At 50.0% G+C, this 14,779-nt stretch overlaps 3 protein-coding genes across 3 annotated transcripts; 2 read left to right on the top strand and 1 right to left on the bottom strand.

The window, feature by feature from the left end:
- Positions 1-146: 146 nt before the first annotated feature.
- VFPPC_00437 (mRNA export factor mex67) lies at positions 147-2,398 on the top strand (the record flags this gene model as incomplete). Its single annotated transcript, XM_018280455.1, has 3 exons — positions 147-659; positions 846-2,300; positions 2,357-2,398. 3 exons carry the CDS (start codon positions 147-149, stop codon positions 2,396-2,398), a joined length of 2,010 nt encoding a protein of 669 aa, XP_018148554.1.
- A 1,735-nt stretch (positions 2,399-4,133) lies between these two features.
- VFPPC_17400 (hypothetical protein) lies at positions 4,134-4,310 on the bottom strand (the record flags this gene model as incomplete). Its single annotated transcript, XM_022429112.1, has 1 exon — positions 4,134-4,310. One exon carries the CDS (start codon positions 4,308-4,310, stop codon positions 4,134-4,136), a length of 177 nt encoding a protein of 58 aa, XP_022285871.1.
- Positions 4,311-9,023: 4,713 nt separating this feature from the next.
- VFPPC_15139 (pre-mRNA splicing factor CLF1) lies at positions 9,024-11,225 on the top strand (the record flags this gene model as incomplete). Its single annotated transcript, XM_018292892.1, has 1 exon — positions 9,024-11,225. The coding sequence occupies one exon, from the start codon at positions 9,024-9,026 to the stop codon at positions 11,223-11,225; it is 2,202 nt and encodes a 733-aa protein (XP_018148551.1).
- Positions 11,226-14,779: the final 3,554 nt, after the last annotated feature.

Raw genomic sequence — 14,779 nt, 5'->3', positions numbered from 1 at the left:
TTGTCGAATCGCGCGTGCGCCTTTTCAGAGGTGATCAAATCCTTTAGGATCGTTCTTGACACCAGCTGCTTCCAAGGTTGCTACAAGCCTTCACGCCGAAAAACAATCACGCGTTGCCTCTCGTTTGCCCCTCACAACTCTACAAAATGGCTCCACGAGGTCCTCGCGCCGGCGTCGCTCAACGCGCAAACAGAGGCGCTACCACTGGAGCAAAAACAACTACAAGAGGAGGTGTACAGAAGAAGAGAGCAGGTGTCACCAGAACCGACATGGATGGCGACCTTGACATGGACGCTGTCGGCAAACGACCTACAAAGTCAGCCACAACCGAAACGAAAGGCCCCAGAGCACGACCAACAAAGTCTGGCCCGGGAAAAAACCCTCGAGGCATTTCAACAGCCGCCCAGACCGTTTTGAAGCATCTGAAAGGAAATGATGGTTCTAGCCTTGCTTCCAGGGTTTCTGCGGCCAGCTCGGGGCGCACTACTAGGGCGAAAGGCAAGGGAGCCAATTTGCACTTTCTCCGTGTCCATGGTTTGAAGCAGAGTAAAGCAGCGAGTAATCAAGACGGTGGACTTAGTGATCTGTTGGCCTTCATAGAAAGAAAAGCATCATCATTCACCACAGGAAAACAAGCACGACAAATTATGATAAAAAAGGTATGTCGGCCATTAACGCAAGACACAGGGCGCCATCAATTAGAGAGAAGCTGGAATGCTTGCGCACGGACGGCTTCAACACGATTAAATCTTCGTTGAGACACAGGTCCCAACTAAGCACTCGCTTAACCCGGCCCCAGTTCCAAAAGCTATCATCTTGTAGAGTTACCGGCTAACAGAAAGCAGTCACACATGGTTGGGGATTACGTCTTTGTTGGTGCCGCGAAAGAGGATGCAGACGAAATCTTGAAACTCAACACCTTCACGTTTGCCGGCGCGCAACTGGAGATTGTTGAGTCCACGGAGGATTTAGCATATCAGAATAAAGCAACAGAGTCCAAGGAGACCCAAGAGCTTAGAGCCAAGCTACAGGCTATTCTAAGCCAGCGGTATTTGGGTGCAAATAAGCTCTTGAAACTCGACGCACTTGCATCAGATGCCGAACTCGTCACGATGGGCATGTTCGAGAACCGAGATCGCGCTCTCAAAACGTTCAAGGGTCTCATGGCAATCTGTGATGGGTTATTCAAGACAGCGACGGAGAAACGCGAAGCGATTGAAAGCATCAGTCTCGCGAACAATAGCATTGATGACGTTTCTCAAGTTGAATCAGTGGCGACAACATTCCCGCAATTGAAGAATCTCGATATGAGCGGAAATCAAATAGCCAACATGGCGGCACTTGAAAAGTGGAAGGGTAAATTCAAGGCCCTGGAAACTATATACATGACAGGAAATCCTATCGAAACGGCGGACTCCAACTACAAACCGACACTACTGCAGTGGTTTCCTAAACTCCAGGACGTCAACGGCGTACAACTTCGCACGGCTCAACAAATAGCGGAACAAGAAGCGGCATCAAAGCCGAAGCCTATCCCGCAGAGCGGTCCAGACTTCCGCGATGTGAATGGCATTGGTGAGAACTTTCTCCTAGAATTCTTCACTGCTTACGACAACGATCGGCAAGGGCTGGCATCCAGGCTATATGACGATGGCAGTCAATTCTCACTAGCGATCGACACACAGTCGGTTAGGGACACAGATGCCCCCGCTCCAATGCCATGGAGCTCCTACATCAAGTTCTCTCGGAACCTGGTCAAGATCACGCATCAAAATGCCAGAGTTCAGCGGCTCTTTAAGGGAGCCAGCGTCATCCACGACTTGTGGAAAGGTTTGCCGCCGACCAAACACCCCAATATCAAGGACGAGCTCAGCAAGTACATCATGGACTGCCATCCACTGCCGGGTCTTGCCGACCCAACTGGCCAGAACAGGTTGGGCGTGGATGGGTTGATCATTTCAGTGCATGGAGAATTCGAAGAATACGATCAAAAGACGGCAGCGGTCGGCAAGCGAAGCTTTTCGCGGACCTTTGTCCTTGGCCCTGGTCAGCCCGGCAAGGGACCTATTCGAGTTGTCAGTGATTTGTTGTCACTGAGAGCATTCAGTCCGCTGCCAAACGTCTTTGTCGCACCAAATCAACCTCCGGCGGGGAGCAACGACAACACCAACAATCAGCATCAGGCAATGATTGCTGAATTGTGCAAACAAACAGGCATGGTCCCTCAGTATTCGGAAATGTGTCTGTCCCAAGTTGGGTGGGAGTTTGACAAGGCCCTGGTGATATTCAACGAGAAAAAGGTACATCTATCCGTCTTAACCTGCAATCGCAGTAACAACTTGCTAACCAGCTACAGGCTCAGTTACCACCGGACGCGTTCGCCGCGCCACCTCAGTAAACGACGGCGGTACCGTGTATCAAAACAAACAACTTATTCACAAACAAGGCATGTGCTCCGTGAATATCAAATAGGCGGAAATGGGGATGAGGGGGGGTGGAAGCATGATATGACTGCATAGAATGGTTAGGGGATGCAATTATTTTGTCTGACAACATGATTTATCGGGGAGTTTGGCATGGTTGGGTTAGCATTGGCGTGAAGTGGCTTCTGTTGTTTGCTGCGTCGCAATGACGACTGTATGACTAGTTACTGGTGGCCCGCGATAAGATTCAATCAATATCATTGACGGGCAAAAGTCTACAGATGAGTGATGAGCTGTGCCGAATAGTGCAGAATGATGCCTGGTTTGAGTAAAACTGGTGTAGGGTAGTTTGTCGATTGGAGATGTTGTCAACTAAATTGGAATGAATATTGGTGTCCTTTTCGTCAGAGTGATCAATATATTGCGTAGTATGGGTCTCTGTATTTATATGCATCAATGTGAATGTGAATTGTAAATAATTTAATATCCATGGTAGCAAGGCATCTTGAACACCAAGTGGTTGTGATGCACCAGAAGTACAACTGAAAAATATCACCACCTTCCCTCGTGTGCCAGTATCTATCACTGATCACAATACAAGCCTCGGAATTATCGCCAACGCCGCAGTAGGCGCCCATTAATACCAATTATAACAATTCCCAGTATACTTGCCATATCTCACTATCAAATTGTACGGACTATCTCACCATCTAGTGTGCCAAGCTACAACCAATCAAAATGTCCAATCACACAGTTACGAGGACACAGAACCGCGCGCGTATAGGGTGCGTGATGACAGACCGACTAGCTTCCAAGTCCATTCACAAATCTAACCACCTAGTCAGGACTTGGCTAGCGACCTGGGAAGGCGAGCAAGTTCATTTAGTGCCGTGAGAAAGTTTCAGACACGACGGCTCTTGGCTTGGGGCCGTCCTCCCTTGAATGAGATGTTATGATTCACCTGCTCTTTGTGTTTTCGAGCAGAACATCAAATGGAAGAAGCAACAACAGTGTTATGGATAGATGGCTCTTGGCAAGGGCGAAAGGGCAGGTCAGGTCAGTTCAGGTCTGGTCTTGGGGAAATCGAAATGAAGGAGAGCCAGGGCCAGAGGGTGACCTGAATCTGTCGTGGTGGCTGGCAATTCGGCGCCAAGGCCATGAGCCACGAAGCGGGGGTTTATTGGGGTCTGATGCGAACCGATTCATGTTGAAAAACCGTTTGCGACTGCATATGGAAGCTCGAGCAAAGGGACAGAGAGCATCCATTACAATACTTAGCTCGCCCCCAACGTAATACTGCAGTGTCAAGAATGAGTTGCATAGACGGTCACGGGCTTGGCATCTTACACGGCCGGTTGCAGTGAGAAGGAGAGTCGGGTTCCGTTGATACTTATTACATGGTTCGAATAATTGGCTTGCCTGATTCAGTCACTTGTCCGCTGGGGTGGTTCTTACGCATATTCTGCAACAAGAGATCTTCCTCGCCCTCACAAATTGTTTTCCCCGCGACGAAGCATTTTCTGGGAACATCCATGCACGACAGACACTCGTCGTCTCATGACGGTTGTTGCCTCGATGTTTGTGCGGCAAACTATTGATGAATTGTTGCTGCGGGGTACTGTACTGTACTTATCAGTACTCTATACAAAAGAAAGAAAAATTGACATCAACTAAGAAACAAAAGAAATGAGCCGGTAGCGTCCATAGGCATCAAGCACCTGCGGGTTGTTTTCTCGCACTTTGCTTCCCGGGCAGTTCTTTACCCCAAAGTGAACAAAGAACCACCATTACGGACTTACTATTGCACACACTTACAATACCAGACTGGACTTGGCTCATTATTATGAAGGAGAGATGGATGATCTCACCCAAAGTCAACGGGGACATGAGGATGGGAGCCTTTTCTCTCAACCACTCAAAGGGTAGCAATAAAGGCACGCACCTGAAGCAAGCTATTGATAGACCCTCGTGGGTTACAATACATACAGTACCTCCGCATCGACAAGCGCAGCCTGGGCCAGGCTTGCCTGGTTGATGATCAGTGAGTGGTTTCCATGTCGCCAGTTCGCCGCTAGGATGCTGGGCTGGTCAATTTGTTTCCGTGGCTTTTTGGGCAGAATAAATAGTCCAGCATTGGACAGTGCTGGACAGGATGCATCGAAACCAGTCCTTGTTATAATGAGTTTGCTATGCCCTGTCCTTCATCACACGATATCTGGGCTTACATGGGTGAGAAGCCCACCAACAGTGTCAATTCCTCTTGTTTTTGAACCGTCGACCACGGAGAAAGACATGGGAGGCAACATTGATAACAATGAGAAACACGAGGTGAGATGCCGTTGGGCTCCAGAAACTACCCGTCTGACCTGTATGTGTTTGCTGGTTGGGTGAGATTTATGTCTCGCTGATATTACGTAGTGTCGCATGCGCGTCAACACACCGTCGTGGTTTATTGTCGTGATGTTGTTGTCAAATGAATGTCCACCGTTTGCCAAAAAGGCGACAATTGTAGACAACAGCACAAAGTGTTGATTGCCAGTATTGAACCAGACACTTCAACTCGACTCGGCTGGACTCGACGCCAAGTTCATGACAATGACATGAACATTGACATTGAGCAGACCCCAGTCAGTGCCGGCCCCGGTCGCCCAGGCGCATCATCAGTTAGCGCGTTTCAGCCTGTGTGCAGGCGGCAGGGCAAGTGGAACTTTCAGTGGGACATAGTGCCAGGGTTCAACGTTCGGCCAGGGATTCGATGCACCGGCGCAAGACTCCCCGTCAATCAGTCAACATCTGGATGCTCATTGATGGTCGTCGAGCCTCTTGGTTGGCTCATCTGCGTCTGGAAGCTGCGTCTCACTTCTTGGTTGCAAGCCAGTTCCAAATGCTCATTTATCGGACCACCACCATGACGACACAGTCAGCCATCACAATCTCCCTCTGTTTCTCAGGTCGGCCGATACAGTACAGTAGGAGGTTCAACAGATTTTGTTATGTCCTAGATTGGCCCATTTTTTTGGGCACCGAGATCGAGATGTCTGAGAGTGCGGTTGTGTGGCTGGGTATTGTGAAGTGCATTGTGCGTTGGTACCCTCTTCTGTGCTCCCATCGCAACCGGATACCAGTCACCGTCTTTGTTCTCTTTGGAACATCGTGGACCTCGTGTCAACGGTCTGTCATGCATCGCGTGTTGTCATGCAGCTATCGTTGCTTTTCCGGTGCGTGTTTGGACGACATCGAGACAAGACATTCGCGCCACCTTGCTAGTTAGTTATTCTGACCTGTTGGCCCTACCTATGTATCCTTTTTGGCATGATCGTGCCTGAACCGAGACCACAATACGTGAGATGCATGATGTGACAAAGAAGTAAACTGTAACTCTCCCACTGGGACCAGGAATGGCTGTGCAAGATATTGCGTAATGTGATGATGATGTTCCAAATGGCCCTGGGCAGTCTACCCCGTATGTGGCCAGTTTTCTCCATATGACAGGTAAATATAAGAGTTCGTTGATGAATTGACGGTGCGGGCTGCGCAACCACAACTGGAAGCCATTGTGCCACAGACTGACAGGTCGAACGGGCCATGCTTCAAAGGGAGGCGGTTTGTCGTTTTTGACACAGACCATCGTCCGTCCGCATGCAGCACAGAGACAGCACTTTGTATCGGGTTGCTGTGGACCTGGTGTACATGTCTAAAGCCCTATGACAGACATCGATCACCGTGCCTCGGGAACAGTGCATGGACCAACCTAAAAAGGAAAGAGAAAAACAAAAAAGAGAATTGTAATAAGATAAAAACGCTGAGCGGGGAGGACGGCAAGCTCAATCAATAGTACTGGCAGAGTACCATGGACCAGTTGTCGAAATACAGGCTGCGCATAATTTGAAAACTTTGCTGAATGAGACATTGTCACGAAAGAAGTATCATAACATGTTGTTTGCTCCGTTGGTGCAACAATCTGCCGAGGAAAGCACTCAAACACCAAGGTTGAACCGGCAGTTTTGCCAACGGTATCCAGCATGCCTAGGTGGTGGAAGAGTGTGACAGTACCAACTCTTTCAACACATTCTGAACGGAGTGGTGTGACGTTCTGTGCTTGCAGGTGACAGTACGCAAGGCACTCAGTCGCACGAGTTGCAGACACCCAACTCCAACCTCTCAAGTCGCAAGACTCTCATTGGTGTGAATGTCTGGCTGTCTGACCCCTTTTCTTACTTCCAGCATGCAGAAAAAGGCAAAAGCTCAAGCAGGGAGCCCCAGTCCTAGGAAGCAGGGGTTGGGAATGGGACAAGTGGGAGAAGGATGTTGGATGGGAAAGGAGAGGGGACCCCAGCCACCGGAGCAAGCCAGCCGCAGGAACAACACCAATGGAAGTTCAACCAGGAACAGGTATGTACACCGAGCCAAAAGAATACGATACCATTGTTCGATAAGCTGTCGGAATGCTGGGTACCGTGTCGTCATGTGGGACTTTCATCGCCTGGGGCTCGGCGCTGGCTCGCGCCCAGAATGGAACGTCGCACATTCGTGTTGATTGGCCCTCTGGGCGACACTTTTGGAGAGAGCTCCCCAGCTCAAATACAAAACGGCAAATAGTAGTTGATGTTTGGTGAGATGCTGAATGGAAGTGACGGAAGGCTATTGATGTTGGATGGTTCGTGGTGCAAGTTGATATCTCTATGGGCAGATGAAAGGTACTTGCCGCACGTCTCGCTGGGTTTCCACTTCGATCAGCTCCCAGTGGGCCGTCCTGGCGACTGAGGTGAGAAACATGATCTCCTCAAGACTGGCGGTTTCTGCTGCGATAGCTCACTCGTTTCGTCAACCAGCAGTTGACATGTTTGCTCAAGGCGGTCTAGTTCCGTCTTGTGCAATGTCTAATGTTGAGATGTCGTACTCCCCGCACCGGACCACACAGCGTATTGACATTGCATTGAGAATCAAGGCCTGCCGTGCATGAGAGTCTAGTGGATGGTGAGTTCGTGTCTGTGGTTCTTGTTTGAGGTTCCGGTGGCTAGGAAAAGTCTGGCAGTCTGGCGTCTGTGGCCTCGTCCGCAACGACTTTCAATGGGACCCTGCATACAGAGTTGGGGGAGCTGCGTAACAAAAGAATTCATCGGGTAGTATCATGTACTGTAACAGAGGGAGGATAGATTATTGATGGTCATTCATATGCACCAAATGGGCAATTAAGCACATCGACGGACGACTCAACCCAAGAGCTCAGGATGCATGAAGAACATTGAAGGCCTCTAGACCTGGACAACTCGGGTGGGGCCCGAAATATTGGATCAAATCCCCGTCACCGTCGACGACCACTGATGCCCGCCTTCTCGAGCCAGCCAGACATCAAAGCCCCCCGGTCCCCGGGTGGTGTCAAGTCCAGTCGGTCCATGTCAGTCTGCGTGGCCCTAGTACCGCAGCCCTGGCCCTGTAACTGGCTGACTGGAACTGTTTGCCTGTGCCTGTGCCTGGGCCTGTGTTGTGCCTGTGCCTGTGCCTGGGTTGGGAAGCTGGCCGACCACTCCATGTCCACTAGCCTCTGCCCGTTATAGCACCGTTGACCTTGACCAGACCAGTCTCCAGCCGTCTGGTTAGTCCATCGTCTTTTGCTAGGGTCAGAAGCATCCGTCCAATCTGGTGCCGATTGACAGCAGACTACGGGCCACAGACCACAGACCACAGACCATGGAGTGGGTGACTGACTGACTGGATGTCTCTCCTGGCCGCTCGTTCCTGTCGTGTCTCGTCAGTCGTGTGTCTCTGCTGGTCTGATGTGACCTGGTCTTGTCCCCATCCCAGCTTGCCCCAGCTATTGTCCATCCTGCCATTTTCACCTCCATCCAGTCCTCACCTTCACACTCCTCACCCCCTATCACTGTCTGTTCCTTTCTTCTGACACGTCGTGCAGCTGGTCTTGTTGCCGCCTGACTTTCATTTTCACCTTTCGTTCCTTCGTATGCCGTTTCCTTGTTTGTCGTTGATGCATTTGAATTGCAGCCGTGTGCCGACTCCTTGACTTGATATTCTCGTGGCAGTCAACTTCTTACAGCCAAGCAGCACTCCCGCCCGGAATCCAGCCATCTGGTTATTTTCTCTCTCTCCTTCTTCTGCATCAACGCTCGACGAATATCGAAACTTGCTGGCAACTCGCCGTCTAGACGACGCAAACTCGCAACGAATACGACCTCTACAGGAACCCGAATCTACTGGCCTACATTTTCAGTTCATCTCTTGGTTGGGTCCTTGGTCTGAATACGACTTCATAGCGCAAGGCGCTGAATCGACTTCTATTCTACTCGCACATCCCCTTGCGAGATCAACTTTCTTTCTTCGGCCGTAGCGACCTGTGTCACGGTATCGCTGATTCATCCCGAAACTGGGCTTGGAACGACTACCAGTAGTTCTGCCTTTTAACGCGTCGTGGACTAGACGGGTAACCGCAGCCCAGCTTTTGGCGCGCATTTTGTGGACATTGGATCAGTTGATTGTGCTGTGCTGGCTTCACTGTCGTCATGCTATGAAAGGATCCCATTTGACAAGGTGAAATTTTGAGTTGGCGTTGCCTGTTCCCTCCAAGCAAGGACAACAGCAAAAATGCCGGCCCCCAAACCCCCAAAGTCGTTGAAAAATTCGTGCACCGTCGTATATGATGGCACACTATACTCATACTCACCTGAAGGCTTCATGTCCATTCGTCTCGAGGACGGTGCGAAATGGAAGACACTCGACACTGGCGTAAAGGTAACTGGTGCAACTTGTGTTGGCAGTGCCAAACCGAAAAATATTGATCCCGCCTTCTTCGTGGTCGGTGGCCAGGCAGACTCCGACGCCTATCCTGGCTTACAAAAATATACGTATTCGACTGGAAAGTGGACGACAATCACACCGACAAATATGGTCACCAAACACCGACAATGGCACTCAACCACATATATCGAAGCAACTGACACAATCATGGTATTCGGCGGCAACCAAGATGGAAAGTCCGGCCCGTCGGCAGACACCTTTATCATCCAGGCTTCAGAACCCTACACAGTCAGCCAACCCCCGGCGGTCCAGGCACCAAATAAACCCCCGGCCAGCCTTCGACCGATTCTTACCAAGGCCACCGTTGCCGATGTTGTTATGGTTGGAGGCGGCCACGGTGCTGACAGCACCAAGGTGTACTGGTATAGTGTTGGAGGTAACTGGCGATACACCGACATAAGTTTGGCTGAGCCTATTCAAAAGGACACACAGTCAATACAAGGAATAGTCGTCTCCGGGCAGGATCAGTTGAAGAGCCTGATATTGTTCGACATGAGCCAATCACCCAACAAAGTTTCTCGGGTCGTCTTGCAGGATGCAAGTGGAAAGCCAATGACAAATTCAAAAATTATCACATCCCGCCATCTCGGTATCTCATCAGAGGACAAGCGTCAACAGACTGCAGACAATTGGCCACAGTACAACTCAACTTTAGCACCGAAGGAAACAAGGGAAAATTTTGCCATGGCTGAAGGGCCCAATGGCACGGTCATCTTTTCCGGCGGCAACGATGACAGCCCTATTGCCATTTTTGACGCAACAAACAATGGCTGGATCAACGCTACTTCCTTCTTCAGCAGCGAACAAAAAGTTCTCTCGACCACCTCTACAACCTCTTCAGCAGCCTCCACCTCTACGATATTCACATCAACTTCTACCACGTCTTCGGCTGCGGTTACTTCCACCGCAGCGGGAACTTTGCCTCCACCGCCCGACAAGCCAGAGGACTCAGGACCAAGTTCCAATGCCATTCTCGGTATTACGTTGGGTTCCATTGCGGGCTTCCTTGCACTGCTTGGTCTCATTCTGCTTCTCCTTCGGCGGCGCAAGAAGCAACTTGGCCACACGGAGGCAGGCCGGCCAAGCCATACCCCATCAGAAGAAAAAGACATGTCAACCTTCAACAAGAGCACGTTCTCTGCCGCAGGACATCTCAGAGGACACCGGCCACAGGCATCGGCTGAATCATATTCCTCTGTTGCCATTCTCATGGGACGGATGAATAAAGAGAAGTCTGGATTGACCAGGAAACCAAGCAATGATACTGCTCGCAGCTCTGTAAGCTCTTTGCACAAGCAATTCAAAAGCACAATCAGCAAGCCTATTCCTCAGAGTATGGTGCATCCCGCTTTACAGGCTCATGATGAGCGTGGCGTAGCATTTGCCCCATCGGTAGCAGAGCCGCGTCCCCGGAACGGTCCCATGGAAGCCAGTGACGGTATGCGTCGAAGCTCCGGGTGGAATCGATATTGGTCTGGTGGTAGTGCCCTCCAAATCCTTGGGTTTGGCAATGGAAAACGAAACACCATGACATCTGAACAGAGTTCTCGTTACTCAGAAGCAACCAACAACCCTAGAGTTACACAAGACTCTGCAACGGTACCTCCACTGAATTTTGAAGGGCGACCTGCTGTGAACAGTGTTAATTCTGGCAGTCCGGTGGTTGCCCAATATACGAGCAAGATGCCTTTCACAGAAGGCATGTCAGGGACGATTGAGAGACCTGTTTCTCCAGTATCCTCAGGGTATTCTAGCGGCATCCCGGAAAGTATCAATGAGATATGGGATCCCAAGGAGGCCAATAAGCCGTGGGGTGCCAATCGCGCCCCGAGCAGCGCATACGGGCCAGCCTCGTATAGGGGTTCAGAAGCTCCTGGCGGCGCTTCGGGGTCGACGCCCCCTTCAGGCGTGAGCAAGCAGCCGCAGTTGGCAATGGCATCCACGTCTGATATGAGCTGGCTCAACCTTGGGGATCAATCTCGGGTTTAAGCAAGGCATGCTGCCCCTCGCGATCGAAGTTTTGACGACTCGCCTTCTTTTACATACATTTTCATGACCTGGTGAAGGTACGCCCATTCATTTGTTTCGTACCACACCATGCTCGCAATGCTGGCCGCGCGGCTTCCTGTTGTATGAATCATGACTTCCCCCGATCTTTGAAGATCTTCGTCGTCCTTTCGGTCTTTGCGGAACCTTCAAATCATGGGAGTACGACTTGCCTTATGCCACAACGAGGCATAGAATCTAAGAAAGTCAGCACTCATTCTCCGAACATCTTTCTCGTCTCTCTCTTCATCTCGTTTATCTCCAAATGTCCCTCACTTTTGAGTCTCAATGACTCGACGGTGGTGGTATTTGCTCAGCACAAGGCATGACCTGGCGTCGACATCTCTGTGTTTGGACATATTTCGGATCATATCTTGCGATTGCGCGTTCTGTTCTTTCCTGCATCCTAGACTCTAGCCAGGCATAGGCTTTCTCTTTTTTTTTTCCCCTGCCCTCTCGTCTTGTCGCATCATTCGTTATGATACCAGTGCTATCCCCGATTGTCGCTTGTAATTCGTTGAAAAGAGGAGGGACAAGGCTCGCTAGACATACGGGGGTGGCGGAGAGGCGTGAAATAAGACTAATTACCACGACACATGGCGCGACCCATCTTTGTACGTATATAGCGGCAGGCGATTCTGCTAATATGTAGCTAGCTACACAATAAATGCATGAAACTACGCATCGTACGAGTGTTGATATATGAGTTGTAACTACGGCGACCGCATATAGCTCCCTCTCCCTGTGCCCATTGACGTTGGTGAACATGATAATGTTGATTTCCCTTGAGTCCAAAGGCGAATATTGGTGTCAACAGTCCATAGTCTGAAGACGACCCCAACCGGCACGATATGATTACCATTGCTACATCTCCTCAATCAATATTCAAATCGATAAAGGCCAATTGTAACCAATAACTAGTTCGCCTATAATACAAAGTTGGAAAGTGATCACGGTCGTTGGTTCCATGTACTCAGTACCACGAGAAGCTCTACCCCCGAATGTTCGAGAGGTTTGTCTCTTTCCCTTGTCGCCTTCTGCACCCCCATGGATCAGGCAAGGGTTAGTGCATCAGGTCGGTGGCCAAATGCGGCCGTGGCCTGCATATTCGGCAGCTTGAGCCTGCAGTACGAGGATGTGGTCCGACTGGGTGAGTGTTGGTTGGTGTCAAGGGTCTTTGACTGGTTACTGGATGTGGGAATTTTGGGTTTACTTTGTTCTTGGCGGAGTGTTGGGTTTGTATTTTGAGGTGGGAGGGGATATGGGTTTGGTTGGTAAGTGGTGATGCGTACAGTAACTTACATTGCATGTCCGTTGTACAGGGTATGCTTTGTTGTGTTGGTGAATACCTACAAAGTACCTAGGATCTTAGGCAAGCAGGCAGTTAGAGGTATATATCATCCGGCGCAGACTGTTGGTTTGGGTTCGCTTGCCGGGGTTGCCTCTGGTAATGTCGACTTTGTTGGATATTTCACTGGGCTAGAGATAAAATAATCCCGTAATTGACACGTTGGTTAACATGGGCCAGAAAGATACAAAGCAAATTTGGCTCAAAAGATGGTGTAGGGACGGGTTTGCGGGGTTTTGTAGACCCGTTGATCATGTTGTGTGACGACATCTTTCAAACACTTGCCCTTGTACTCTCTATATCATGCTGAGTTGCCTGTGCGAGGTTATCTTATTATGCCACAGACCCTTGAAGGGCCGCAGGCTGTTGGGCTTTGAGAAGAAAAGTGCAAAATAATGCCACTAGGTGGGAATTCGGGGTAGATATGCGTGAATAGAGAAGACTTGTAGTCGTGCCTGCATCGGGACAGTTCATGCTCTATGCACTCTGTTAATTGATACAGGAAAATGAGGGCTTATTTGGTCCCTTGAGAATTGTGTGAGATAGATAGTCAATTCTGACTGCTTTGGGGTGAGTAAAGGCTGAGAAGGTGGAAGTTTCACAATCAAACCTTTGCAAGTCCAACCAGACGTTTAGAGGACTTTGCTGTCCACTTGCAGGCATAACATTGATCCTAGTTCCTGCCCTGCTATATTATTGTACTTGGGTACTCTTTCCTTTTCTCCTTGATCGTGCCAAACTCCGGAATATCGGTCCATCACGTGATTCAGACTCTGCGTTTCTCATGAAATTACAATCAGATTAATTCCAACCCGGCCGGCAAACTACCAGAAGACATTTTTTGATGCGGATACCATCTCAGCATTACTTTGACAATGACATGCGCCATTGGCAGTCCAATGTATTAATTACAACCTCAATGCATCTCTCCACAGACCTGTTGCCGACAACGGCCGTCCTCGATCTAACTCAACTTCTACAAAGGATGTCGAGAGAGATGTGGCAGACCGCCTCGATCAACGGCCAGGGTCCGAAATATGCAGGGTGTGGCAGCTATATTGCCCTTCATGCAATGGGATTGGCCAAGTTTTGGCAGGGCAGATGAGCTGATGCATGATGCACCACGTTGGATGTCTGCATGACCCGCCACCAGGCCACCAGCTTGACATGAACCCGGATGAGGCTGCTGAGCAGCTGGACGACACAGCGACAGTCTTCATTTGGCTCTTGAACTCACCGAAGTTCGAAATTGGTACAAGTGGGAGACAATGCAGTCGTTGCTTTTCGTCTTGTACCGGAACCAACTTCTCGCAGAGTGCTCTACGCTCCATGTGATTTCACACAGTTTCACCACGCCAACGAACATCGCCCCAGCTACAATGCTACTCGGTATGGCGGAGGAGGAGTTGTCCGTTCATTGTCGACCCGGAGGTGGGTACGTTATGAGCCAATCGCCATCACTGGTGATGTTTTTTAACCTAGATCCGCCAGGTAGCCACGCGATTTGTTTTGCCTGAAAGTCGAGATCCATCCTTTTGCAGGGACCGCAGTTCTTATACCCGAGAGATATTGTTCGGAATTGTTGTGGAGTGGCAGAGTTTCATTGAAATTGAAAACATGAAGGGTAAAGCAAAGGCTAGCCTATGTCGAAGTTGGACCGCTGAAGAAGCTAACCAGAACCATCTAAATTTGGTACTGCAAGGGCCAGGATGCGCAATTGCAACAATCGCTTTACGGGTCCGAGTTTGCACTTCACTACCGGATGAGCCAACCAGGCAAAGCGCCAGAGAGGGCATTGCCAGTCACAGCAGGTTCTATCATTGCCGATGCTGGCGAACCGTACCCAAAGTCTTTCCAGACACGACTGGCCACTACTCCAGAACATGCTTCTCCTAAACTGAGCCGCCATTTAGGAAACTCAGCCAAAATCTTTGACGGGATGATCACGAGTCACCAAGCTTGCTCTCGCTGGTGATATCTGGGGTAGCAACAACTTCGGGTCAGGTATGATGCGTAAGCATGCTTCTGGTACGCCGTAGGCTGACTTCCAATGTATGCCGGTTCGCTGATACTCGTGAATGGCTAAATTATTCAGCAGGTTGAAAGCAGGTCATTGTCACCGTTATCTGATGTACACTGAGTTGGTTTG

The sequence above is a fragment of the Pochonia chlamydosporia genome, chromosome 1 (assembly GCF_001653235.2).
Source record: "Pochonia chlamydosporia 170 chromosome 1, whole genome shotgun sequence".
Lineage (NCBI taxonomy): Eukaryota > Fungi > Ascomycota > Sordariomycetes > Hypocreales > Clavicipitaceae > Pochonia > Pochonia chlamydosporia.
The sequence above is the reverse complement of the archived record's forward strand: the minus strand, read 5'-3'. Positions and strand labels throughout refer to the sequence as shown.